This window comes from Schistocerca gregaria, chromosome X (assembly GCF_023897955.1).
Source record: "Schistocerca gregaria isolate iqSchGreg1 chromosome X, iqSchGreg1.2, whole genome shotgun sequence".
NCBI lineage: Eukaryota > Metazoa > Arthropoda > Insecta > Orthoptera > Acrididae > Schistocerca > Schistocerca gregaria.
Window position 1 is genome coordinate 28,880,987 of NC_064931.1, and position 26,208 is coordinate 28,907,194.

At 40.6% G+C, this 26,208-nt stretch overlaps 1 protein-coding gene across 20 annotated transcripts in view; it reads right to left on the reverse strand.

Annotated features, from left to right (window-relative positions):
• LOC126299110 (uncharacterized) overlaps positions 1 to 26,208 on the reverse strand; it is a 285,821-nt gene that overhangs the window by 18,948 nt on the left and 240,665 nt on the right. For 11 of the 20 annotated variants that reach the window (XM_049990801.1, XM_049990804.1, XM_049990807.1 and 8 more), the window contains one exon: positions 4,858 to 5,081. In XM_049990801.1, the coding sequence (XP_049846758.1) occupies positions 4,858 to 5,081 (224 nt within the window). Of the gene's footprint in view, positions 1 to 4,857; positions 5,130 to 26,208 lie in introns of all 20 variants that reach the window. The other 9 variants (XM_049990795.1, XM_049990792.1, XM_049990793.1 and 6 more) reach the window with 1 other exon arrangement.

Here is a 26,208-nt window from a genome sequence, read left to right on the forward strand (position 1 = left end):
CACACTGTACAAAACGCAGACACTGTAACTATCAGTGATGTATCCATGGCTCATCATGCTAAAATGATGATATGTTATTTGTTTCTCACAAATTGTGCGAGTATAGCGAGTATAATGGTTGTGACTACGTGACATATGGAAGTTTGGATTAGTCAATGAGGCATGCTCGTATAGCTGGAGCGTCCACTTTCAATAAATGGGAAATCCGAGTTCGAGTCTAGATCTTGTACAAATTTTCATGTGTCGCAAACAGTGTATTGCTTCAGAATTCGGAACTATTTCGTAATGTTTAGCACAGCTGTAATCTTCAGTGATAGTGTCTGTCCCTTCAGACAGGCATGCATGTCTGAACGACTTTGTATTATGATTATACAGTTATTGCATAAACACAGACATTGTAACCAACAATGAAATGAATAGATTTTTCCTTTTTTCCATGCAACTACACTGACAACCTATAATCGCCTGAACTGGAGAGTTGGGTCGAAGGTACGACTGGTGAGCGTGGACTCAGTCATCGATTTGAGTAACTTCAGGTGGCATACTAAGAAAACAGACGGTGGTTCACAAGAATTAGGTGTGGGCGATGTAAGCAGTTCGGACACAAAACACTCCATGCGTCCAGTCTTCAGCAGTGGTTCGTTTTAAATGTGTAATGCCTAGGCATTACGCCAGAGAATGTAGAGAATGCACATGGTTGGTGCACTCAGTCCTAAGGATTGGAAGTGTCTGTAATAAAAAGTGGAATGGTAATACTAATAGGAAGTGCTTCCCTACTGAAACTTTCCCTTTGTTGTAGACAAAGGCTTTGCAGGTGTACAGGGGTTTACCATTGTGAAGGCAGTCCAAAAGCACAAATGCAGGCAGATAACACGGACTTGCATAACAATTAGATGCATTAAGAGAGAACAGGTCCTCCTGCAGTATGTCAGTACCCAGCTCAAATGTTGAATCACTACGCTAGTTTCTTCTTTTCTAGATTAAGTGGGGGAGGATGTCTTAGCATTTATAGACAACCTGTTAACAACTGCAAAGCTGGGAAGTTGACCACAGGGAAAATTTTTTGCATATGGACAAGTTACTTTTGGTAGGAGGTGTGAGCACATATATGATGTATCACATTTATTTGTGGAATGCATAGGTATTTGAAATTCTGAGGACAGGCTTGTTACAGTGATATAGGAGGAAGAATAGTTGTAGATATAACTGGAAGCACTAGAACAGTGTATCATGAAGTCAGTTGGCAGTTTGATGGACAGGATTAGAAAACTTAGAGCAATGTTTATGAGTTTATGGAATGTGGTGATACTAACAGGGTTCTTCTGCAAAAGCCAGCACAAAGAGTGTTGGGTGCATTTTTATGGGGGTTGTCACTTAGTGCATCACGAAAAGATTGGCAAAATTTCTTAAAGAGTAGCTGGAGTTATAGGAAGGGCAACAGCATTGGAGGAAATAGACATAGTGACCCAAGTGCTCCGTCGTCAAGCATTACCATTGTGGTTGGTCAGGCCACATATGACGAGAGTGCCATGAGTTACAATGTTCAAAATGAGGGAGAGTAAGGCATCAAGAACGAGATTGCGGACAGAATAAGGGATATGATAGAAAGACATGGAATGAGAATGGTAACCTACCGTTATATGGCAATGGAGGCCCCACGCTACTTAGCAGCACTCTCAGTAAATGTTATTATAACTGAAGCGTGTGCAGAGGGGAAATTTTGCGGAACTGGTTTAGTTAATTGTAGAGAACGTCTTTATTGAAGCGTGTCACTGCAAAACACTCCAAGGGCACATATAGCATATCTGGATGAAATAATTATCTTTGTGAAGAATATGGAAGAACATGTGTTACAGCTAAGGAAGGCGTTTAATTGGCTGTGTGCAACACACCTACACTGAGTACAGAGAAGTGTTACTTCATACTACAGGAACTAAAATCTTTGAGGCACGTTATCAGTCATAAGGCAGCCCAAACGGACATCACACTGGTAAAAGCTATTCAGAATTTTGGACACCACGTGTAGAGAAAGAGTTAGACTTTTTGGGTTCAGCAAATTGTTATAGAAAATTTGTTCTGAAATTTGCAGAGATGGCACAACGTCTCACTCCTAATGAGAACCATGAGTGTGTAAGGATGTGAACAGCAAATTAAAACAATTGTTGGCAATAGGTATGGTGTTGATTTTTCCAAACTATGAGAAGGAATTCGTCCTGTAAAGTGATGCAAGCAATGATACACATGGCTGTGCATTTCTGTCACTGAAATGGCTATTGGTTCTGAAGGATCCACATTCCAAGCTTATTGAGTTCATCCAGCAGGCAGGACACATGAACATGCAGACGACCTCTGTCAAATGGTTCAGAATTATACGAAGTGGATAGCACCACTACAGAGTGGCAGAAATTACATGCACCATACGGAGTAGCAGATAGCCAGAAAATCGTATTAAAGCCTAAAGTAGAGAGGAATGGAGACTCACTACACAATTTCGCCAGAACTTTATGGAAGGAATAGAAGCAGTTACAAAGAGCCCTGGAATGTCATAAACAGAATTATGTGACGGAATTGTAAGTTACCAGAATGCCATGTTGGACAGCAGGTGATGTTAACAAACCCATTCACCCGAAAGAGAAAGACGAAAAAATCTTTTACCCATTATCAAGACCAATGCCACGTAGTTGAGATGATCTCACTGATGAAAGTGGAGCTACAAATTCCTACCCATATAATAATTATCCACATTGAGTGTATCTTGCCCTTGCGTTTTCTTCTAAAATACTGTGCATAATCCTTCCAGATTCTTTGATTTGTTGTTGTGGTTGCACCAGGTTCCACAACCATCATGAATTGTGTTTGTGATGACTTTTTACCACTCTGCTTGTCACAGGATTAAGTAAAACTTCCCTTAATTTTGTTTGTATTAAACTACAGTTTTAAATGCGTCCGTAAGTACATACAAGAGAACGGCCATACTAGGATCAGAACCCAAAACTCACCAATGCATTATTCGACTTTATCTTTCTAAGGCCTAGCAACATTTTCACAAGAATAGTACGTCTTTTAATAAACTCATCTTGCAACAGTTTTTAATTATTATCAAGTGGCAATATCAGTAGTGAATCCACCACCTGAAAGGTATGCAGACATATAGGTATGTAATGATTTTTCCTTTTCCTAGCTCACAAATAGTAAAAGAACAAAATTAGTAATTTAGAGAAACGCTTGGAAACGAAAGGGTCTAGAGACGATGAAACAGAAAATACTAATGTAATATGGCCAGAAGATGGAGACAGAAGCAGTTACAAATTCACGGTTATCTTACAAAAAAGCTGTAACACATATAAAAAGTTCTCGTACAATGCGGCAGAAACACTGCTTGAGACATTAGGAACCAAACGTGACTAAAGTAAACTTTCATCCATGTACGAATTTGTAGAGCGATGAATTGGTAACTAATCTGACTGTACCAGTAAGGACCTTTATAAAATCCTCAACATGTAACTGAGTAATATGAAGTTAGTCGGTGCACTGTGGCTGTAGTCGTTATTCTGAATCAATATATCCTGGAAGAAACATCATGATGTATTTGATGTAATCCGAATGCTTTAACAGATGTTTTTAGTCGAATGCAATCCCATGTGTCAGGAAACTGAACAGGCTTTATAGAGCCATGTTTCATTTGTTAAATATAATGGTATCTTGTCGATAGTGAGATCAATAGAAATTGAACAGTTTTCGATTAATGGGAACGAAATTCATCCCTGAACAAGAATCTCATGATTGTCTTGTGTGATACAGAGATATATATTTAGGAAACGAGATTCTAAAAATAGTAGACGAGATTTGCTATATGGACATCAGAATAATTAGGTTACCTCCTATTAGGAACGTTGGTGCACTCAGCGATTGTGATACGATTTTCAAATGACAGAGCACAGAAATCAGTCGTTCTTTTTTCCAGGTTTTATTTGGCAAATCTAGATTTCGCCTGGTGCCTAGCCATTATCAATGCACTATTTCATAGAATCAATGCATGTCAGTTCCTTGTTGTTGGGCGCCTGTCACGGTTCTTTCATGACTGAAAGTGTCTTGAAAGAACTGACAAACGTCTGAGTAACAGGGAACTGACATACATTGATTCTATGAAACGGCGCATCGATAACGGCTAGGCACCAGACGAAATCTAGATTTGCCAAATATAACCTGCAAAAAGGGACAACTGATTGCTGTGCTCTTTCATTTGTAAAACAGAATAATTTACAACAGTAGAAGTAAAGAGGAGATAAAACGCAATCTAGTAATAGCAAGAAAAGTTGTTCTAAAAGAGAGGAATATGTTAACGTCAAATATAAATTTATATGTTAGAAAGTCTTTTCTGAAAATGTGTGAAACGTGGTTGATAAACTGTACACAGAAGAAAGTAATAGAAGCTTTTGAAACGCGCACTTGAAAAGATTGCAGAATTGAAAGAGATCGAAATAGTAGTGAAGAGATGCTGAACGGAACTGGAGAAAAATGAACTTCGCCCACAGCTTGACTTAAAGAAAGGGCAGGTTGATAGGATACACTCTGAGTCATCGTGGAGTAGTTAATTTGATAGTAGGGATAGGAGTGGGTGCAAAAATATTAGGCGGTGATCCAGGTTCAATCAGATGTAGGGTGCAGTAGTCATTCAAAGAAAAGGCTTGAAATAGATAGACAAGCGTGGAGGTATGCAACTTAACAGTCTTCAGACTGTTAACAATCGAGGAAATTAAAGAAACTTGTAAGCTATCCATAAAGTGTTTTCTTTGTTCACATGCCACATTTGCGGCTGTTAGTGCTTCCACTAGCAGCTTGCAAATATTGCCTTACCTGCCGTCCTTGGCGGTACGAAAGCATAATTTCTCGTAGTCGACGCGGTAGTTGAGAAGTACGGATGCGAGTCCCAATGCGAGGGCGGCCGCTGCCAGAGGAGCGGTTGCCACTGGAGGATGCGTTACCAGGTAGTTGCTGGTGAACGTGTACAGCGAAGGAACTAGGACCAGGCACCCCCAGCATATGTAGTACCCGGCTCGGTCCAGCGTTATGTCGAGAGTCTGGAAGTACCCCCACTCCCAGTAGTAGAATTTCGCCAAGTATATCGTCTGCAGGCATACAAAAAGAACGACTTGCTGTATATTTACTATGTTGCCGAAACAGTATAAAAGCTACCGCAAACAGTCGAAATTTATTTTTTATCGCCAGTTTAGAAGGGTTACATCTTTTCCCTCAATTAAAGTTATGTCAATTAATCGTAGCAGTGTATTAAGTGCACGTCTTTTACGTAACCTGTCTGTTGGAGAAGACAAAGAAGCAAATACTTTTGGTAAAGAGCTCTAGATTATGTAGAGGTCTTTAATTGCAAATTGTAAATTGCCAAACCGCAGAGTCATTAACATATTTTTCACCACAAACGACAGAACTGGGCAAAGATTACCATATAGCAGCAACACAAATTACAACATTTACAATGGTGTTAACTCTGTTTTTAACAGCGGCGTATATTATTAAATAAGCACACACACACACACACAAAGTTTAATAAAACAATAATTTAGAGTGCTATATAAATTAGTCACTGTTGGCAACATAATATGTTCTTTGCACTTATTAGCTAGCTGAGTTCGCAGGCATTGTCCAGGTATGTAACTATTCCAGTCTTCTATTAGCCCATCTCGTCCTCCACCTGCTACACCCCCTCTCCCCTCATCTCCTCCACCCCCTCTCTCTGTCCATCTCCTCCACTCCCCTCACTCTGTTAATTTCCTCCTACCCCTCTCTCTGCCCATCACCTCCTCCCCCTCTCCTAGTTCACCCCCTCCCACCCTTTCTGTTACACCTACGCCTCACTGTCTCTCTGTCCATCTCCTCCTTTCCCCTCCATCTGCCCATCTCACCTTCTCCTTCTGTCGGTCTCCTCCTTTCGTCTCTCTGTGTCTTCTCTTCTCCCCTGTCTCTGTTCATTTCTTCCTCTCCCTCTGTCTGCCGTCTGTTCATCTCCTCCATCCCCTGTCCCTATTCATCTACTCCTCTCCCCTGTCTGACTATCGCTTCTTTCACCTCTCTCTGTTCATACCCTCCTCTTTCCTTTCTCTGTCCATTTCCACATCCATCCTCTCTCTTCCTCTCCCCCTCCTCCTCCCCCTTATCTGTCACCATCTCCTCCTTCTCTCTCGTGGGGGCCAGAACTACTTTGACCGGAATATGTCAACGCTATCCGAGAGCCAGTTTTTCACTAAATGGCTCGAATGAGGTCCTCCTCTGCCATCTGACGCATTGTTCGCTTGCTGACATTCAATACTGACGGCAGATTCCTCGGAAATTACCCCGAGTCCTCCGAAATCAGCGGGTGAGCCTTAACGATGACTGCCGCAGTTCGTGACAGACGCTTCCTCGAATAAGGCTTTCTCACCGGGTTGGCGGAATCTATCCCAGACTTCTCCGGAGCAGTATACTGTGAAGCGCCGAAGAGACTGGTAGAGGCATTTGTATTCACGGACAGAGACATGTAAACAGGCAGAATACAACGCTGCATTCGGCAACGCCAATATAAGAGAACAAGCGTCTGGCCCATTTGTTAGATCGGTTACAGCTGCTACAATGGCATTTATCAAGATTTATTGAGTCTGAACGTAGTGTCATAGTCGGCGAACGAGGAATTGGGACACAGCATCTCCGAGATATCGATTAAGGGGGGATTTTCCCGTACGACCATTTCACGAGTGTAACGTGAATATTAGGAATCAGATAACACATCAAATCTCCGACACAGCTGCGGCCGGAAAAGGATCCTGTAAGAACGGGACCAACGACGACTGAAGAGAATCGTTCAACGTGACACAAGTGCAACACTTCCACAAATTGCTGCGGATTTCAAAGCTGGGCCATCAACAAGTGTCAGCGTTCGAACCATTCAAAGAAACATCATCGATATAGGCTTTCAGAGCCGAAGGTCCACTAGTGTAGCCTTGATGACAACACGACACAAAGCTTTACGCCTCGCCTGGGCCCGTCAACACCGACATTCAACTATTGTTGACTGAAAACATGTTGCCAGGTCGGATGAGTCTCGTTTCAAATTGTATCAAGTGGATGGAGACAACCACATGATTACACAGACCATGTATGTTAGCAGGGGACTGTTCAAGCTGGTGGAGGCTCTGTAATGGTGTGGGATGTGTGTAGCTAGAGTGATAGGGGACCCCTGATACGCCTAGATACGACTCTGACAGCTGACACGTACGTAAGCATCCTGTCTGATCACCTGCGTCCATTCATGTCCACCGTGCATTCCGACATACTTGGACAATTCCATCAAGAGAATGTGACAGCCTAAACGTCCAGAATTGCTACAGAGTGACACCAGGAACACATCTGAGTTTAAACACTTCCGGTGGCCACCAGATTCTCCAGAAATGAACATTATTGAGCGTATCTGGCATGCCTCGCAACGTGCTGTTCAGAAGAGCTGTTCAGAATATCGTATTATTACGCATTTATGTGCAGCCCTGCAGAGTCACTTCCCTTCAGCACCACTTCAGACGTCAGTCGAGTCCATGCCACGTCGTGTTGCGGCACTTCCGCGTGCTCACGGGGGCCTACACGATATTAGCATACTGGCTCTCCAGTGCACTTCGGCACAATATCGTGAACAGTTGATCTCGGGTACCCGATAAATCGAACCATTTAAGTGGGCGAACCCCCGGCGCGAAGACTTTCGATAATCGCGGCTCTTCGGTTGTACCCCGCACTTGCCCGTAATATCTCGACTATTTAGAGGTTCTGTCTGTTTACCAGATGCCTATGGCTTTTTCAAGGACACCAATCGCGACCTCCAGCGGAACTACGATATGGTGGGAAATTCAAATTTAAATTTGTCCGGATTTAAGCGCCGCACACAGCACGTGTGGGTTACCGGCACTGTTCGCTTTTGTAATAAATGACCTCCAAAAACCTGTGAGTCTAGTACTAAAAGCTACCAGTCAATGCCACACGTTACCCAGAAGTCATACACATAATGCACACACGTCTGATTGACATGGATGTTTAACCCACCGTAACATCTAGTGGAAATAAAAATAAATTGTGACTGGTTATAGTAACTTGTAGTTTCAACTGATATTCATAACAGTCATTGTAAAATATAATCTAAAGTGTCATCATTTATCCCTAACAAACGATGAGACTGATTTACAACCCTCTGCTCTAGAACTAAAAAGTATGTTCGACTTACGTAAGAGCACAATGAAAAATTACATTTGCGAGACCGTGACGTACCTATTCGCTTGGGGCATTGATGGACGAAAATGATTCTAGACATTTTGTTTCTTTTATGGGATAGAAATCACACTGAGACCTTTAAAAGTGTTTATGACATACTGAAAGGAGTTCAGGAGGGATGCTGAAAAACGTAACCTTTATCCTAGAAACAAAATCTTCGTTTCTTTTTGTTTTGGTGTACAAAAACAAGATAGTGCTAGAAGTTAGAAACAACAGGTATAATAAATATTTCTCCCAGGGTGTCAGACAAACATCGATGTACAACCTTTCTAGACCTTCAAGCGTATGCTGTAAAACCTTTCCTGTACCAGTTTCTCGGAGTAGAATGAAATCTGAATATCTATAAGAGTGAAAACTTGGAGAAGCTGTGAAGACGATAATACACCTTGGTAAATAAAAATAGTCAGTGTTTGGAAAGTTCAGATAATAATTTTCTTCTCCCCTTAAATATCATTTCGTTAACTAATTATAGGTGAAGGTTTGTGATTGGCAATATAGAAATTTGTCTTGAGAGTTTGATAAATAAATGTTTTGTTATGCACTTATTGTTTTGTTTTCGAAACTTTCCTTTTCCAATAGAAATAAAGTTTTCCTCTCTGATTAAATGATCTACGGAGCAAATGAACCCCAACAGCAAAATACGACGCATGTCTTCCTCAATTGCATGTAATATTTGTTGTCTTTAAAAATTTCAGTCCACATGGTTGATAAATGATGTTATAGGATTGGGAGAACGTTAGCCTGGGAACCATTTGGACCATCTAAACTGACCTCGTTTGTTAAAATGTTTCATACAAGAAATTCAAAGAATAAATTACAGCTGGGAGGTCTCTATGAACAATCGAAGACCAAGAGTTACCTCTGCGTAGCATAGAAAAAATGGCTATACATGCCAAAGAGAGCAATGTCTGTCGTTCAGCAGCAGTACTGAACTAGATTCTTAAACTGCTGTTTTTTCATCAAAACGGTTTGTGTTACAAAAGAAAAAACCGTCGTGATGTCTCCAAACGAGTACTTTCCATAATTATTTTCCCCGTAACCTTCCTAATACGTAGTGTTTGTCACTGACCTGGAAGAATCCGGAAGATAATTGTAGCAACTAGAGATATGTTTTGTACTTTTAGATCGTGTACCAGAACTCCAATGTTTTTTGTACGAGCGAACAGTTGATTCGTTGACACTGAGTTTTGCTATTGTATTTATTTAATTTATTTATAATGAACTATTTCATAATGATGAAATGAGGTTCAATTTGCCTTGGCGGACTTAAAAATTGTACATGGTTATTTCTCTGTGCAAATCGGAATTACGTTCGTGTTGCACACACACACACTACCTGTTCGCTCAGCAATAAAGATCTATGAAGAATTTGCTTACATACGCAACTGATGTTCCAGTAGGAATGAAATGCTCACATAAGCAAATGTATCATCACAATTACTCACTCATACTTGCTCAACGTTACTCATGCTCAAATTACATGGACGAATATATTAATTCCATACATTTCAACTCTCAGCATACAATATCTCAGCGATACTGAGGAAAATTGTGGCCTCCTCAACAGCGACTCCAGAACCTCCCAACACTCTTAAAAAGAAGTTATAACTGAAACTCTCAGCTGCCGACTAGTGTTGTTGATATACCTCGACGGGGACAGCTGAAAATGTTTGCCCCGACCGGGACTCGAGCCCGGGATCTCCTGCTTACATGGCACACGCTTTATAGATGTATTTTTTTATTTTTTTTTTATTATCAGATTGACTTGGTATATTTCACGAGAATTCAGACAACCATAGTCAAATCATCATTTAATATTAGCTGCAAAAAGAAAATCAACAAATTAGTTGAAACACAAATAAAACATTACTTCTGAAGGGGAAGACCAACCCGTTATCCCACCCGTATGAATTTTGTGTGTATATATATACATGCAAAAGAGAAAAAAAAAATTACGAAAAAATACAACAAGGGAGGGGACTCCAGCTCAGGGAAGAAACAGGAATCACAGGGGAACTTAACCAACACCTTGACGGTTAAACACAAGAAAAAGCATATTCGCAAAAAGCGTTCGGTATTGTGGTAACCGCTGCCATTTCCAATGCGCAGTTGACAAGTAATGGTGAAAAACGGGGGGATCTGGGTCATTACCGCCTTCAATGACGTAGTGGACATAGTAACCCAAGAGCCAGACAATCGTGTTCGTTTTCGTCTGAGGAAAATAAGAGATGTCCGGATGTAAGAAGATGTTGTCTGGGAATGCGGTTTCAGGCCCTCTAGTAAGAAAAGCTAATTGACGGCGGACCCAGAGCCAATGATCCCGTCCGCAAGCAACTAGCCTGTGAAGTAAGGTGTCAGTTTGATGACATTCCTCACACTGATCAGTCGGACGAAGGCCAATACGAAAAAGACGATCACCAGTAGGTATCAGACGGTAAATGACCTTATACCACGTTGAAACAATCTCCATCGGCAAAATGGGAAGACTAAGATGAGACCAGACCGTTTTCCATGACGTTGACGGGGAAGCAAGTTCAACAGAAGGGAAACATGCTGTACCCCAACGGATTTGTAGCATGTTGGTAGTAATATGTGTCATAGAAAGTATATCAGCACCCAGAATACCGACAAGTACAAAGTATTCACGAATGTGCCGCAATTTAGGATTAATCCGTCCAACATCAACAGGAGGGGTCAGACTGGCCGGCCGGAGGCGGGAAAGTAAACGAGAGGTGACTGAATGCGGAGCCCGCGTACAGGTTAAAACATTGCGGCGGGCAAATAAGATGGACGTCTTCACTTTGATATCTGAAAGACCCAATCCTCCAAGCTTCCGAGGCCTGGCTACAACTTCATACCGGACACGGAAGACATGGCGGCGCCACAGAAATCGACTAGACAGCTGTTTCAGCCTGCGGGCCATCATCGCGGGAAGCGGGAAGACCTGCGCAACGTAGTATATTTTACTGAAGACATAGGTCTCTAAAACCCGTGCCTTGTGAAGGAGGCTAAGGGAACGGCGGTCATGTTCAAGGATCGCCCCGTGAACACGACTCGTAACCTCACGCCAATTTAGTGCCGCCATTTTGATCGGATTACGATCCACTATGATCCCCAAGGTCTTATGGCGATCGACAACCGTCGCCCAAGGAATGACGACATGATCAAAGCCTCTCAACGGCAGGAACGTGCATTTGCGATCATTAATGCGAGCACCAGCAAGACCACAAAATGAATCCAAGGTATCCTTAAGCCGCGGTAGGTCCTCGGCATGTCGTACTAAAACCATGACGTCATCGGCGTATGCACGGACTGCAAAAATTTCCCCCAATATATTCCAGCCACGTAATTGCATGGTGAGATGGCGAAGTAAGGGCTCTAAGGATAGAACAAAAAGTGACATGGATAAGGGGCTTCCCTGGGGTAACCCCAGTCTGATCGATATCCGGGGGGTAGGGTGAGTCGAGCATCATTATTAAAGCCAACAGCGGTGAGCACTCTCGATAAAAAATCATGGCTGACGCGATCGAACGCTTTTTGGAAATCAAGAAAAAGCAAAGCCCCTGGCATATTAGCGGCAGCCGCCACCGAGATTACATCGCGACATTCGAGAACGGAAGTCAGTATCGTGCGTCCAGGCACACAGCTTTGGTGGGCGGCAATAATGGTATCGAGCAGCTTAGAGAGACGGATATTAATTGCTCGAGCGACAAGTTTATAATCAAAGTTAAGGAGAGTAATAGGACGGAGGGAATCAATTGCAGGTCGACCTGTGGATTTCGGAAGGAGGACCATTCTGCCTTCCTGAAAAGGAGCAGGAAGTGAGACTCCCCGCATCACTTCATTTACCATTGACGTTAAGGTGTCACCAATGAGCGGCCAAAATTGAACATAGAACTCCTTAGGAATACCATCTAATCCAGGCGACTTGCGGGACTGCGATCCTGCAACAACATCATATATGTCATCCTTCTGAAAGGGACGCAGAAAGGCGTCGTTTAATTGAGGAGTGACGACGCGAGGCACCAAGGAGGTAAAGTCGTCAAGAGAGGTTTCCGCCGGGACATGAGTATCGTACAGATCAGTAAAATAGGTGTAAACGAAGTCAGAAATGTCACGGTGAGAGGTGAGCACGCGGCCGTCAGCGGTTGTGAGGGAGGCAAGGCACCCACGTTTCCGGCGCGACCGTAAACGGACTAGATGGTAGAGTGACGTCAGTTCCTCTTGTAGAAGGGAACGTGGTTGAGACCTCGTCCGCAGGCCCTCCATTTGAATGCGTTTGAGCTGCAGCAATTTGGCTTTGATGTATATCAGTAACCCGTAGGGGAGCATGCGTAGCACTATCGTACAGTTGACGTAAGACAGACTAGTAAAATTCTTGCTTTCGTCGATCTTCTGCCACCTTCGCAGCCCCAAAACGCATGAGAGCCCTACGGATGTGTGGTTTTGCATACAGTGTCCACCATGCCACGATAGACGGGTATCGGTCCATAGTACGAGAACAACGAGTCCAAATGTCCTCCAGGACGATACCAAGGGAGGTATCTTGCAAATACGCGATATTGAGCATCCAAGGAGGACGAAACAATTTTACCGGTTGTCGCTCGTAATTAAACGTAACGGCTACAGCGCAATGATCAGTAAAACAGGCTGGTATCACATCAACAGCCGGAAGTTGCCCACACAAGGAATCGGAAAGGTAAAAGCGATCGAGGCGACTGCTAGACGTGGGAGTAAAGTAGGTATGTCGCACAAGTGTAGGATAGCGAGAAACCCACACGTCACGCAGGTGCAAGGAGCGCACAAGGTCGTCGAGTTCTTTACTGAAATTAAAATTAGGAGACTGATCTACTGGCCGTAGAACACAATTGAAGTCCCCACCTAAAATTATCTTTGTCGGGGATTTACGAAGCAGGTAAATGACTTCTTCTTTATAGAAACTCGAACGTGCGGTAGTACAACCCGAACCAGAAGGGGCGTAGAGAAGGAGTAAACTGAGATCATAAAACGTGCACCCGATCCCCCTTCCACTGTCGAGTACTTCGAAATTCATCAACGGAATGCCTTCTCTATAAAACAAGGCAGTGCCCGTAGAAAGTTCGGAAGCGACATTAAAAAACGTCGAGCACCCAGGAATGGAAAACTGGTCGAATAGGACTTCCTGTAAAAAAACAACATCTGCCCCAGACTGATAGATAAACTGTCGCAAAGCGGCGAGCCGAAGCTCAGAACATATTCTGTTAATATTCAGAGTAAGAAATGTATATGCCTGCATGGAACGTCAACCCAGAAAGAAGAACAAAGATCGGTAGAGAGCCGTCAGCTGACGGAGCAACATACAAGTAATCATACCAGTAACAAGCGCTGAACCACAGAGAGAAAAACTACGATACAGAATCCTCATCTTCCCACTGCTTTTTATTCGGCCGTGACGCGGCTCTCTGTGGCTGTTTACGGATTCGACTGCGGCTCCGCAGTGCCGACGCTGCAGCGTTCGGCTGCGTGGGAGCATCATGTAGACATTCCGTGTCAGATTGCGGGAGAGAGGCCTCTACATCCCACTCGTCCGCAGACATGGGTTCACGGTGGGACAGTTGGTGAATAACAACGGGATCCACTGGCTCTGGAGAATCAATCAGTTGTTTGATGGGAGGAGGCTGTGACCCAGAGGGGGCGACAGAAATTCCAGAAGGGGGATGCGAAACAGAGTCAATAGGAGAAGTGTCAGAGAGAACCGGAGAAGACACGTGGCAACCAGAAGCAGGTTCCGTCACGGGCGTCTCCGAAGAGGCTGCCGCGGCAGCAGGAACAACGTCAGATAAGGTGTCAGGGAGCTTCTGCAAAGGCGTGATAGCACCTGTGGCGTCCTCATCCACGATTTCCGACTGAGAAAGAGAGTCCTTCACCGGAGGCCCATCGGAAGGGCGAGCCAATAAGGAAGATTCATCAGCCGCATCATCCTGTGTTCGCCGACGCTTGTTGTGAGAAATCAGCGCGGGCACATCAGATTTAAGGGCAGCAACATCCCTACGCAAGGACAACGGGGGAAAATCAGGGCCGTTGTCGGGCAACGGATCACTGCGTCCCTCAGTAACAGTGAGCGATTCAGTCCGAGATCCTTGCGGGAGAAGATCAGCTAAAGTCAATTTTTTACGCTGTTCGTATGTAGGTTTTAATACCACCACACGCCGCGGACAATTAGTACGGAAATGACCAGTTTCATTACAATAATAACATGTTCCTTCCTGGCCACTGTACGTGATATGGACCCTATAACCACATACCTGTAGGTGAGAAGGAATAGGTTTTCTGACCACCATTTCCACCGACCGAATACCACTATATACCTGTAAGCGGTGCTGAGCAGACCAGCGTTCCTTTCGAATATGGCGTACGTCCCCATAAGGAAGCAAAACGGACTTCAGAAAACAGTCGTCAACCTCGGGCGGAAGGTTAAATACCCGAACATTCGTATATATCACTTCTGCATTTGCCAAGAGAACCATACTAGTGGAACCATCACGGTGCGTAAAGGGTACCTGAGAACCATGACGAGAAAGTAGCCTATCAACCTGGAGCGGGTCAAGAAACTTAACAAAAAACACATATAATTCGCTGTCGAAATATGCGGTATGCACCTGATCAGTAGTGACCTTAACTGTATCGACTAACCAGTCATGTATCTCCAAAGAACCGGGCTGGACGTGACGCGTGGATTTGTCAAAGGTAAAACTGACTGTACCTGTACGCGGAACTTTCGTGGGAACCATGGTGGACATCACGGCGAGAGACGACGCCGCGACAGGAAGGGCCACACGAACACCAAACACCAGCCGACAACCAGCGATGCGACGCGCACGGAGACCAACACGGCACTAAACTGACAGGAGGAAAACACGCTGCGCTACGGTAGAGGCGGAACTAAGAGCACAACCTAGTCGCCCGACGCGCGAAGCGAGAGTCTTTAAAAATGGCTCTGAGCACTATGGGACTCAACTGCTGTGGTCATCAGTCCCCTAGAACTTAGAACTACTTAAAGCTACCTAACCTAAGGACATCACACACATCCATGCCCGAGGCAGGATTCGAACCTGCGACCGTAGCAGTCTCACCGTTCCGGACTGCGCGCCTAGAACCGCGAGACCACCGCGGCCGGCTCCATGTGAGCCACCGAGGACACAGATGAATAGCGCGACTGCAGGGACTTATCCCTTGCACGCCTCCCGTGAGACCCACATTCCCAACTGTCCACAATTTACATACGTAATGTACCTAAAAGATAGTTGCCCATCCACTCATTACTCGCGCACACTAAGGTGACGATTCCCATAGAGCGTCTGCCATGTAAGCAGGAGATCCCGGGTTCGAGTCCCGGTCGGGGCACACATTTTTAGCTGTCCCCATCGAGGTATATCAACAACAGATGTCAGCAGCTGAGGGTTTCAATTAATTATCATTTATTCTAGAGAAGCTACATGGTCATCAGTGGTATCTGTTCTTTCGAGAACAGTTAGTATCTTCATATATACTCTCAAAAAGGTTGTAGAAGCATAATTAACAAGAGTTCAGATTAATACCAGACGAATCCCAACCTAAATTAAATTACGTTCTTGTAAATGGCAACTAAAATATTGAAACACTACTTACTACAAACAAACTATGTATTAATGTTTACAGATAATGTTAAGACAAAGATTTATGGGGAAAGTAATTTTCAAAAGAGGGATATCACCAAAAATCACGAAGAAGTTATGTATATCTCATCATAAAATGAACAATAAGACTGTGAAAGTGAAGGTAGTAAATACACAATCCATTGCGACAAAGTATGAGATCTACATTTGTAATAAACCAAAATTTTTAGAAAGATCGTCATTTCAGTCAAGGTAGAGACGTCTATAACGGATAAAATTCTTTTTTAAGGTGGTTTCTTCTACAGCACCAACATTATTGTGTAAAGTGGCATAAAGAAAATAATACAGAGCCCACTCTTATATTCTGAAATAAAGTGAAAGAGTGATTTGTTAAACATGAGTTACTATTAATATTCCCCAAAACTAAGAATTACGTAATAATAAAATTGCCTAGAAATAAGGCAACTTCTCTGCTTTAGTTAAGGCTAAAGCAAAGCCACCGTCAAAAGTTTCACAAGTGCTGAATCATGTCTTTGGGAAGCATTTGAAACCATGCATTCTGTTAAAACATGCAGCATACATGAAGAACATACATAATCCAGATGGACCTTATTTAGCAGTTTTACAGAAATTTACTAAACACCATGTCGAATAGAGCAAGGAACAGTTCAAAACAACTGTTCAGCATAAAAAGTTGTCACATACTGATAACTCAGAGACTATTTACAGCCAATTACCTATAGACGTTATATACTTTGAACAACAGAAATGCTTTCCTAAGGACAGCAGCAGCTTCTAATTCCTTTTGACAAGTGTTTATAAACCGTGCAGAAATTAGATTTTCAACAAGGCAGCAAACTTAACAGTAAAACAAAAAGGCAAATATAGTAGAGAGGAATCTCATTAAAAATGACTTTCATACTTACCTAAAGCATAAATGTATTCACTCCAAACATAGATATGACAGCAATAACAAAAGACAAAATGAATTAGTACTGCTTCCTTCAAATATATATGATATAAAATGTGGATAACTCTAATTTACTATGTAATTCGCCAACTCCCACCAAACTCTATACATGCAATATACGCTAACTTAATTTAAGTTACTGTAACTAAACACACCATCTATCAATTAAACTTATTTACCACTGTTTGAATGAAATCCACATATGTTTATCTTTAATGTGAAGTAGTATGTGCTGCCAGTACAATACTAGCCTAGGAGATTGACGATTGTTGTCTCACTCGCCAAAGAGATAAAAGATTTTTTCCGACAAAATACCCTATGTGAGCCCATTCAAAACCATTGTGATAGCATAGACTTCTACAATAACGGCAAAACACATGCAGTTTCCAGTGCACACAGAAGATTCGCATTTTAAACCGATGGTGATAGGCTACAACACCAGAATCTGATGGAGTTACAGACAATTTTCTGTGATAAAATTTCTCTGTAAATATGGTTCTGAGACAATCATTTTAACTTTAGGCTACAACGTTAGTGCTTGAGAACAGAAATAGTTCCGGACAGTCAGCATCAACCAAATCCAAAAGAGCAAACCTGCTCTGTCCCTAGCAGGCGTGACAGCACTGAAACTCGATAATGGTACTCTGAGAGTTGGTCGAGTGACAGAGTCCAACTGCAAGCAATAATGAGTACTAAGCAAGACAGTCTCATTCTACCATTTTTTTACAAGCCACCGAAAAACATTAAAGACAATCAGCAACATATCAAGGAAGAGTTGTCTTGACACCTTGTAATTCACTGTGCTAGTGTATACAGACTATTTTCTGAAAAAAGTATCAAATTGAAAATTGTTATTAAATTAAGTTAAAGCTTACCTAGTTACTAAGTCATCATATTAAGTGTATTACGATACGAAACGTATTTAAGCCTCTACGACACAATGATTGTTTTTATTTTGTTTTTTTAATTGATTAACTAGTGTATTTATAATAAAAAATCTACATGCTTTGCAACATAAGTCAATGCATCACAACAGGCGAGATGTTTAAAGTTAAACTGAGACATCAAACTAGTAATATCCTGCCTAGCAGTCTCCATAGTGCGCCAGGCAGCTTTTCTTTTTCCCAGAGCAACACGTGCGCTTGTGACTGTCCACTGATTAATAATCATCAGAATATATGTGCACAATAATCTCAAACGAACATCAGAGCGTTTAGAAAACGTGTATGTCACGTGAGCTATGGTGCTCAGAATAATTACACCTACTTTACTGAAAATCAGCAACAGGCCCTAATTAACGTTTCTAGGACATTTCATAATTACCTCCACTGCAATAGTACACTCACTAAACACTCTCTCCACACGCTTTCCACAGAGAGACATATAGGAGTCTATAGCCGCGGTTACACATTCATTTTTCACTAACATTTTAGATAGTACCTTTGTTATACAAGCAGTAAAGAGATAATAAAGCGAGTTTTAAAAATGTTTAGTTGTCACTAGTCCCTTGATGTGATGTGATACTGGAAATATTGACAAACCTGCAACCGGTGACGTAAGAAATTCACGTTATCTTTAGTTGTAATCAAAGACGTCGACCACAAATCGTTTGGGAATTTTAGATCGGCAGATAGCCGAAACAGGTCTGTAAAGCTTCCCCTATTTATGCGGAACCCTTTAGGTTCCATATAGAAAACTAATTTACAAATAATTTTAAAATTACATTGAACAAGTCCTTCAGCGATAAGTTACACATCAGTACGATGTAGCGTTGGTCCAGCTTAAACAGTTCGCAAGCCAGCAACATAGAATATCTCGACTCACCATGTTTTGAATAGCAACGAAGACATTAGTGGCGATGTGTGTAAACGTGAAGGACAACGTAAGTTTTATTCTTTCATGAAATACTATAAAAACAGATGTTACCCGAAGTCATTTCACGGCAGCTCATCTTTAAACCAAAGTCCATGTACGTTGCCTGAAGATCAATGTAGCAACTGCAAACCGAGAACTGTTACTTTTCAAGATGAATCCATTATCTCCAAACTATTAACAGTTATTTTTTAATAAAAAAATAAATCAAATTGTGGCTTATTTCTGCTGTGTATTATAACAACTCTGTATCGCTCAACAGCCACGGTTTTCTAATACTCGTAATGTCATTATCTGACAAAATAGCATTAAAACAAAATTGCAGTGCCAATGTTAGTTGTTCCCTGCGTGTACTGAGCTATGGATAGTAAATAGAATTACCGCTGGGCTGGTCTGGATCCTAGCGCTAAGAAACGTTGATTTCACACCAAATGCGGAATATAAAGCTAGAGTGTCTCTGCGCAATAAACCACCGATTTTTTTAAAAAAAATAAGTCAATTATTCTGCTTATTTCTACAATCTAAATGTTTCGAGATTACAAATTTACATACCAGTCCGACGAGTATGCCGTAAACACCTATGCACCTCAAGAACGTGAGTTTTCAAAATGTGGACAAACTGCAAGAAACTATCCCTGAGAGGATAAGGAGCATAAAAATTCATACTGACGGTCGGAAATGCATTACAGGGGAGGTGCACCCACTTAGAAGTGGAGATGAAACGTGTTGGAACACTGTAGAATATGACCCCAGCATAATCACAAGGTATGTGGTCTGCCAGTAGGGAGTAAATCAGAAAACCGTGTGGAAGATTTTCCTCAACTCCCACAACCTGTATGACAACACATGCTGGCCTTGTTACCTACTGGCTTGGCTCTGTGGTGACAGTTTAGTCACTGGTTCGCCCCACACAAGAGCAAGGTGCTGGGATTTCTGTCATGCATCCTGTTCACAGATGACGCTAATTTTACGAGGGGCAGTATCAGCAACCGTTACAACACTTCTCTTTGGGCTGTGGAGAATCCCCACAGTACGATTGCAACAAACCACCAGCACCTGTTCAGTCTCTTAAATGTGGAGCTAAAACACTAGAACAGACAGAATATTACCACATGCCTGATGTGTTTGCATGTGTGCTTTCAATCATTGAAACCTACACTAACAAAGATCTTTAATTTTCATCTTCAATTGGATGTACCTTCCTGGGAACACATTTACAGTCATATGTCCATATTACCTTTAGTGTTCCTTATCCTCTCACTGATTGTTTCCTACAGTTTGTCCCCATTTAGCAAAATCACCTGTATATAATTCTAGAATGATAAATTTACAGCAGCAGAGACATAACATGGATCCTAATACTAACTTACGACAGAGGAGGGGTCATGGTTGTTGTATTACTATACTACTTCATATATGTATTACCACAAATTTCCTTTTTGTTACAGCAATTTTGACTTCACTAACACAAAAATTTGCACCATGAATGATTTTCAATTCAAGTAAACAACACAGCTATTGGAAACATTTATGGAACGTTCAGCTGGTACTTGGAGAATCACAGACAAATTAAAAACTGAAATTATTGTTCCACAATAACATTCATTTTATATTTTGTTGTCAACTAGCTTACGGCTTTCTAGACTATCGTCAGACGACTTAAGATTGAACAGTAAGTCCAAGTAACATTGGTGAAAGCTTCTAGCTCTACAAAAACTGTTATCTCCAAAGATGTGCAATATTTAAAGATTATAAATCTGTGTAAAGAACAAAAATTGGAATGTTTCAATTTGGCCTAGGAACAAACCAAGAAATATTACACAATGACATATTTGTTGAATGTGATGAATTGGTAAAGAGAGGTGGTGGTGGGCTGGAGGGAAGAAAGTAGACAGTGCAATATGAGGATCGGTAAACAAACAGTGACACACTTTACAATAATTAAACGTCTTATGGTGAAGACAATGTTAATTGACTGCTGACACTTAGGCGAGCGTGATAATGGAACTGTTTTTGATCCTTAAGGGTTCAGTTAGCATTGTGTGATTGATGTTTGTTGATAGGCAGAGTTTCCTGTAATGTTTGTTTCATGCATATATTTAATCTGTGGAGAACATCATATTTAATTTTGTAAGTATGGTGTCATTCACAGCATGCACTAGCAAACCTGGAATCCTTATTTTTTAGTCTCCAAATCCTCTTATGTCCAGTTGCTCTACTAGTTATAGTGATACCTCTCAAACCTACATACAATCTGCCATACAAATTTTAAAAAAATCCTATAAAGTCCTCTTCATTCTAAAGGCAGAAAGTTGTCTTTACTGTTCAATAGATTAGAGACAACAGTAATTATGGTGTAGAAAAGTGGTCTATATTTCCTACATTTCAGTTCTCTGACAAATGACTGTGAAGTCATATCTACACATAACATACTGACCCATTTGTTGTAGTTATGGTTTACTACCTTCTGAGCAGGATACAGCAGTGCTATTATACTCTGTTCATTTTTGCTATTAAGCATATTATAAATCAAAATTGGACTGCAACCATTTCTATATGCAGATTTCTTTAATCAGTTTTGAATCACTTTGAAAATTTGATTCTGTTTACGATATGTATAAAAGAGAATTCAACATGGAGTGGAAGACTGAGGAACATAAAAGGAGTTGGGGACTAAATATGGATGCACGGCATTGAAGTTGTCTCCTTGAGTCACTATTTAATAAATTTCTGATTGCTGCTAAAGCTGTTAAATGTTATTATTCTAATGGATCCATTTCGGCTACATTGCCATCTTCGAACCACCTGAAAAAGTTACATAATATTTTTAATTTTTTATAACGTTGGTTAAGCGTATTTCTGGAAATGGAAATTTGGTACTTATGTCATGATATCATCAGTGGTAGCTGATTCTTATGCTATAAGCTGTTCTGGGGTTTTCTCCTGTTATTAATCGTCCTTTCTCGTAACTTTTGTGATTTGACATTTTATCACCAGATTTGTCAGACTGGCTGTTATAACAATTGGCCAAAGATGCTATATGGTTACAGTTGCTATGGTGTGTTGATGTTATAATTTCAGCCTATATGTATGATCTTTGAAATCGATGTGTCTGTTGGGAGTTGTTTCTATCTATTTGTTATCTTTGGTTAGGAATTAAATAAAATTTTGTATGAATTTTTATGTTTTAAATCTGTGTGTTCATTTAAAATGTCGTCATGGCGTTATATTGTGAGTATATAGAGTACTGTCTCTTCAGCTAAGATCATTGTTAAGCCTTTAGGTAACATGTGTCAAATTTTCAATGCTAACTCCATTCGCTCTGCGTTGTGGTTGTAGTTCTTTGAGTGGCTGAAGAATGAGGATGGATTATTTTCGCTAATTCTCGTGTACTCTTGTGCCTCATCTCGAAGTTAAGCCCTTCTGTTCTATGTGAAACTTAGTACAATCCTGACATATGATTTTGTATTGTTTGTGCATATTGGTGATTCTGTTTTTCCTGAGTGAAGTCTGTACCAAATATTGTTGCTGATTCTATACATGAATTGGATACTTGTGTTCATTATTGCATTTAATTTGTTTAATCTTGTACCTTCATATGTTATAGGTATGTACGCTGGATTAATCTCTTTTGGTGTTTCTCTGGACAGTTTTATGTCCTTGTGAGCGTTTAGTTGCATACATGTAGTTTCTCATTGCTATATCTGCATTACTATATATGGTTTGAAACCATTTTGTAGTGCTATAAATCGTACTGTATCAAGATCTTTTTCTTTGGCAGCTTGGTTTAGTTGAAGATGTTGTATTCTGTTGATAATGAGTGGAAGCATGCATGCTTGTGTTCCTTTGTGTGGCATGAATTAGCATGTATGATGTTGTTGGTTACTGCATGCTTTCTGTAAAATTCGAAACTGTCTCATCAACGTATATCTAAAATTATAGATAATTTTGTTGTTTAGGGACATACTCCCATTTAGACAGACTACCCATGGGTTTTAGATTGCTGAGACATTAGTACATACTTTCTTGAATAAATTACAAGAAACATTTTATGCATCCACAAATTCTCTAACCAATAAAATTATCTATTACTTTAGTTTCATGAATGACATACTAGCCCTTCATAAATGGAGATGAACTTGGCATCCGACATATGTGCACATATGCCACACAAAGGCATACAAGCACGCATACTTAAAAGCCATGATGAATTAAATTCAAAATCTGCTACTAAACGAAGCTGCCATAGAAAAAGATCTCAATATGTTATAATATATGGCACAGAAAAATGGTTTCGCAAACATGTGCCACAGATTTCACTCAGGAAAAACAAAATTAACAACATACACAAACTAAATCACATACAAAATCGTATGCCAGGATTGCAATGAGTTTTATATAAGACAGACAGGGCTCAACTTGAAGGTAAGACATGAGGGCACACGAGAATTAGCGAAAATAATCCATCTTAATTCTTCAAGCATTTGAAGAACGATAATGACAATGCAGAACTAATAGAGTTAGCATTGAAAATTTAAACCTATTACCAAAAGGCTTAAGAATGAATTTAGATAAAGAGATAGAACTCTACGTACTCACAATACAACACCATGACGGCATTTTAAATGAACACAGATTTAAAACAAAAGCATTTTATACAATATTTTATTGAATTCGTAACTAAAGTAATATATGATACAGAACTCCTCACAGACACATCGATTCCAAAGATCACATATACAGTCCAAAATGATAACATCAGTACACCATAGCAATTGTAACCATATATCATCTTTGGACCATTGTCACAATAGTCAGTCAGCCAAATCTGTGATAAAAATTCAATTTCCAAAAAATACGATAAAGGGTGGTTAATAACAGCAGCAAACCACAGAGCAGCTTATCGAATAAGAATCGTAAATCTATACTACATTGTAATACAACAAAGAGCGACGGCGACCACTGATTATACGGGGTGTTCAAAAAGTCTCTCCGCAGTGCCGTATGATTGTTAGCCGCGCGTGCCGTATGCCGCAGTGAATATACCGAAATGAAACTCAGTGAAATATAAGTTATTTATTTATTGAATATTCATTTTTACTGAGATAAACGAAACAGTGAGATGATGGGAGAGTCCACTTGAATGGAAGTAACCCACGCAGGCGAACAATTATACGGTACGCGCGGCTAACAATTATACGATACTGCGGAAAGACTTTATGAACACCCCGTACAATAACGAACGTACCAAATTTTTATTTCCGAAAATACAGTTAACCAACGTCACAATAAAATAAAAAATATTATGCAATTTTTGCAAACGGTCTGCTTATGGCAATCTAGCTGAAATGGATCCATCAGAATAAAACGTTAGAGTAATATCTCTGCAGTGTGGATTTCATTAAATAAAAAAAAACATGATTTCATCTTTTCTTAACATCTCTGAATAAATGCCATTTCTATGACATTAAATGACATGTTCTACATAGATCTAATACGGGCAGAAAATCAACCTAGAAATTAACCTATATATAAGCATCATTCTCCATATCTTGACTTAATGCTTGAACACTCATTGCAAGAGTAAATCTGAAAATTGTGTGAAACTTCTAAACATTACCAACTCCAATCTGCTGATATCGAGTATCACAAATAAAACTGAAGCTTAGCTAGGATTTCTTTTCTTTTTTTTTTTTTTTGCAAAGGTAAAAAAGAAATGTACTGCCAGCATATACGAGTATACAATTATTATATATGACGAAAATGAGCCATTATAATGAAGCTATTATTCAACATTCAATTCATATCAGTTCATATCTTACTTTAGTTAGTATTGTAAGTGACAAGTACTCGTATTATAATTCGTTCTTATTCTTTGTTCTAAAGACATTTTTGTAAAATTCATGAAAACTTTCGTAAAGAAATTGAATCTCGAAGGCGAAGTCCGTAGCACTTGAAGGAAAAGTTCCCAAGATTAAATGAAAGAACGTCATGGATGATATCTTCATTGGCTCACATATTCGAGAGCGTTTCAGAGACAAGAAGTTTGACGAAATGTTGCGTGGCGATGAGCAGGGAGCATGGTTGAATATAAAATGTTTGTGTCAGATTCTTAGGATATGACAGCACAAATATAATGAATCGCCTGTGGGTAACAGCCGTCATGTTATGACATGCTTGGCTATAAAATTTCACTGGAAGACACTTCCTTCATGCCTATCTCAAATAATTCCCTGAAAATTGCGTAGCAATTTCTGACCGACATGGCGAGTGATTTCATCAGGTTATTGCAACTATGGAGAAGGAACATGCAGGGAAGTGGTCTCCTGTTATTTTGGCAGACTTCTTCTGGTCTACTGGTAGAGACGTTCAAGATGTGTCTTATAAGATGTGACTTAAAAGCGACAAGCCATGCGGGAGCGTCCGACGTACAGTCAGTTTGATCAAAAACTCTGCAGAAAAAAAGGTCAGGATGGTGATGGTAGTGAAAGTGTTTATAGAACAGAATATCTTGTAAACTAGCACAGCCTTATGTTATGATCTTTATATATTATAAATTAATAGCCTACTTGTGTAGTTTGATGATTTCAATAAGAAACTGAAGGAGAAACCACGTAAACTTCTTCCGTATTCTCTGGTTTAAATTAGCGATTTTATGAGCCGATGTTTATCGAATTTTAGCAGTGTGTTTCACATTATTCGAGAGATTCTTCACCATAGGGATTCACAGTTATTAACAAATTTCACATATTAAATATTTCTGTGGTATATTACTCTTTAAATAAACACACGTATTAATCGTATCGTATAAAACAGAACACATATTTGTGAAGCTAGCGCTAAATATTTCTTGTAATGGATTTAGTGACTATTTTGCACCATATCATATTGAAACAAACGCAGAAGCCCTAAATGTAAGTAATTCATCAGTTTTTCGTGGGAATTTGTTGCACACAGTGATCAAACACAGTTCCATTAATCAGAAGCCAGTTGACACAGTTCTCATGGTAAGATGATATGTTTCTTGTAAATTGTGTTACTGTTGTCCACTCCCCACGCTGCAACGTCTTCTTCCTCCTCTCGGCTCCCTTTTCCCAGTTCATCACACTCACCAACCTCTGGACTTCGGTCCTTATGCCATTGTAGTCTGTATCAGTACTCACATGCTGGACTATTTTCAGTTCAGTATCTCAATTCACAGCATTTCTTGTTTCGTTCCACTGTCAAACTGAAGCATTCCAATATCGTGTTTTTTGTATAGATGCGTAATCTTTATATGTCACCTGTCTTTTGAAATAACATTCTTTGTACAGCTAGAACTCTCATTCATGTCTTGTGGATTGTCTGTTCAGTCATAAGTTGCCTGACGATGACTAGAAATCCGAAAGCTGGTTCACAACAAAGTGAGTATGAAATATTATTTCCGAG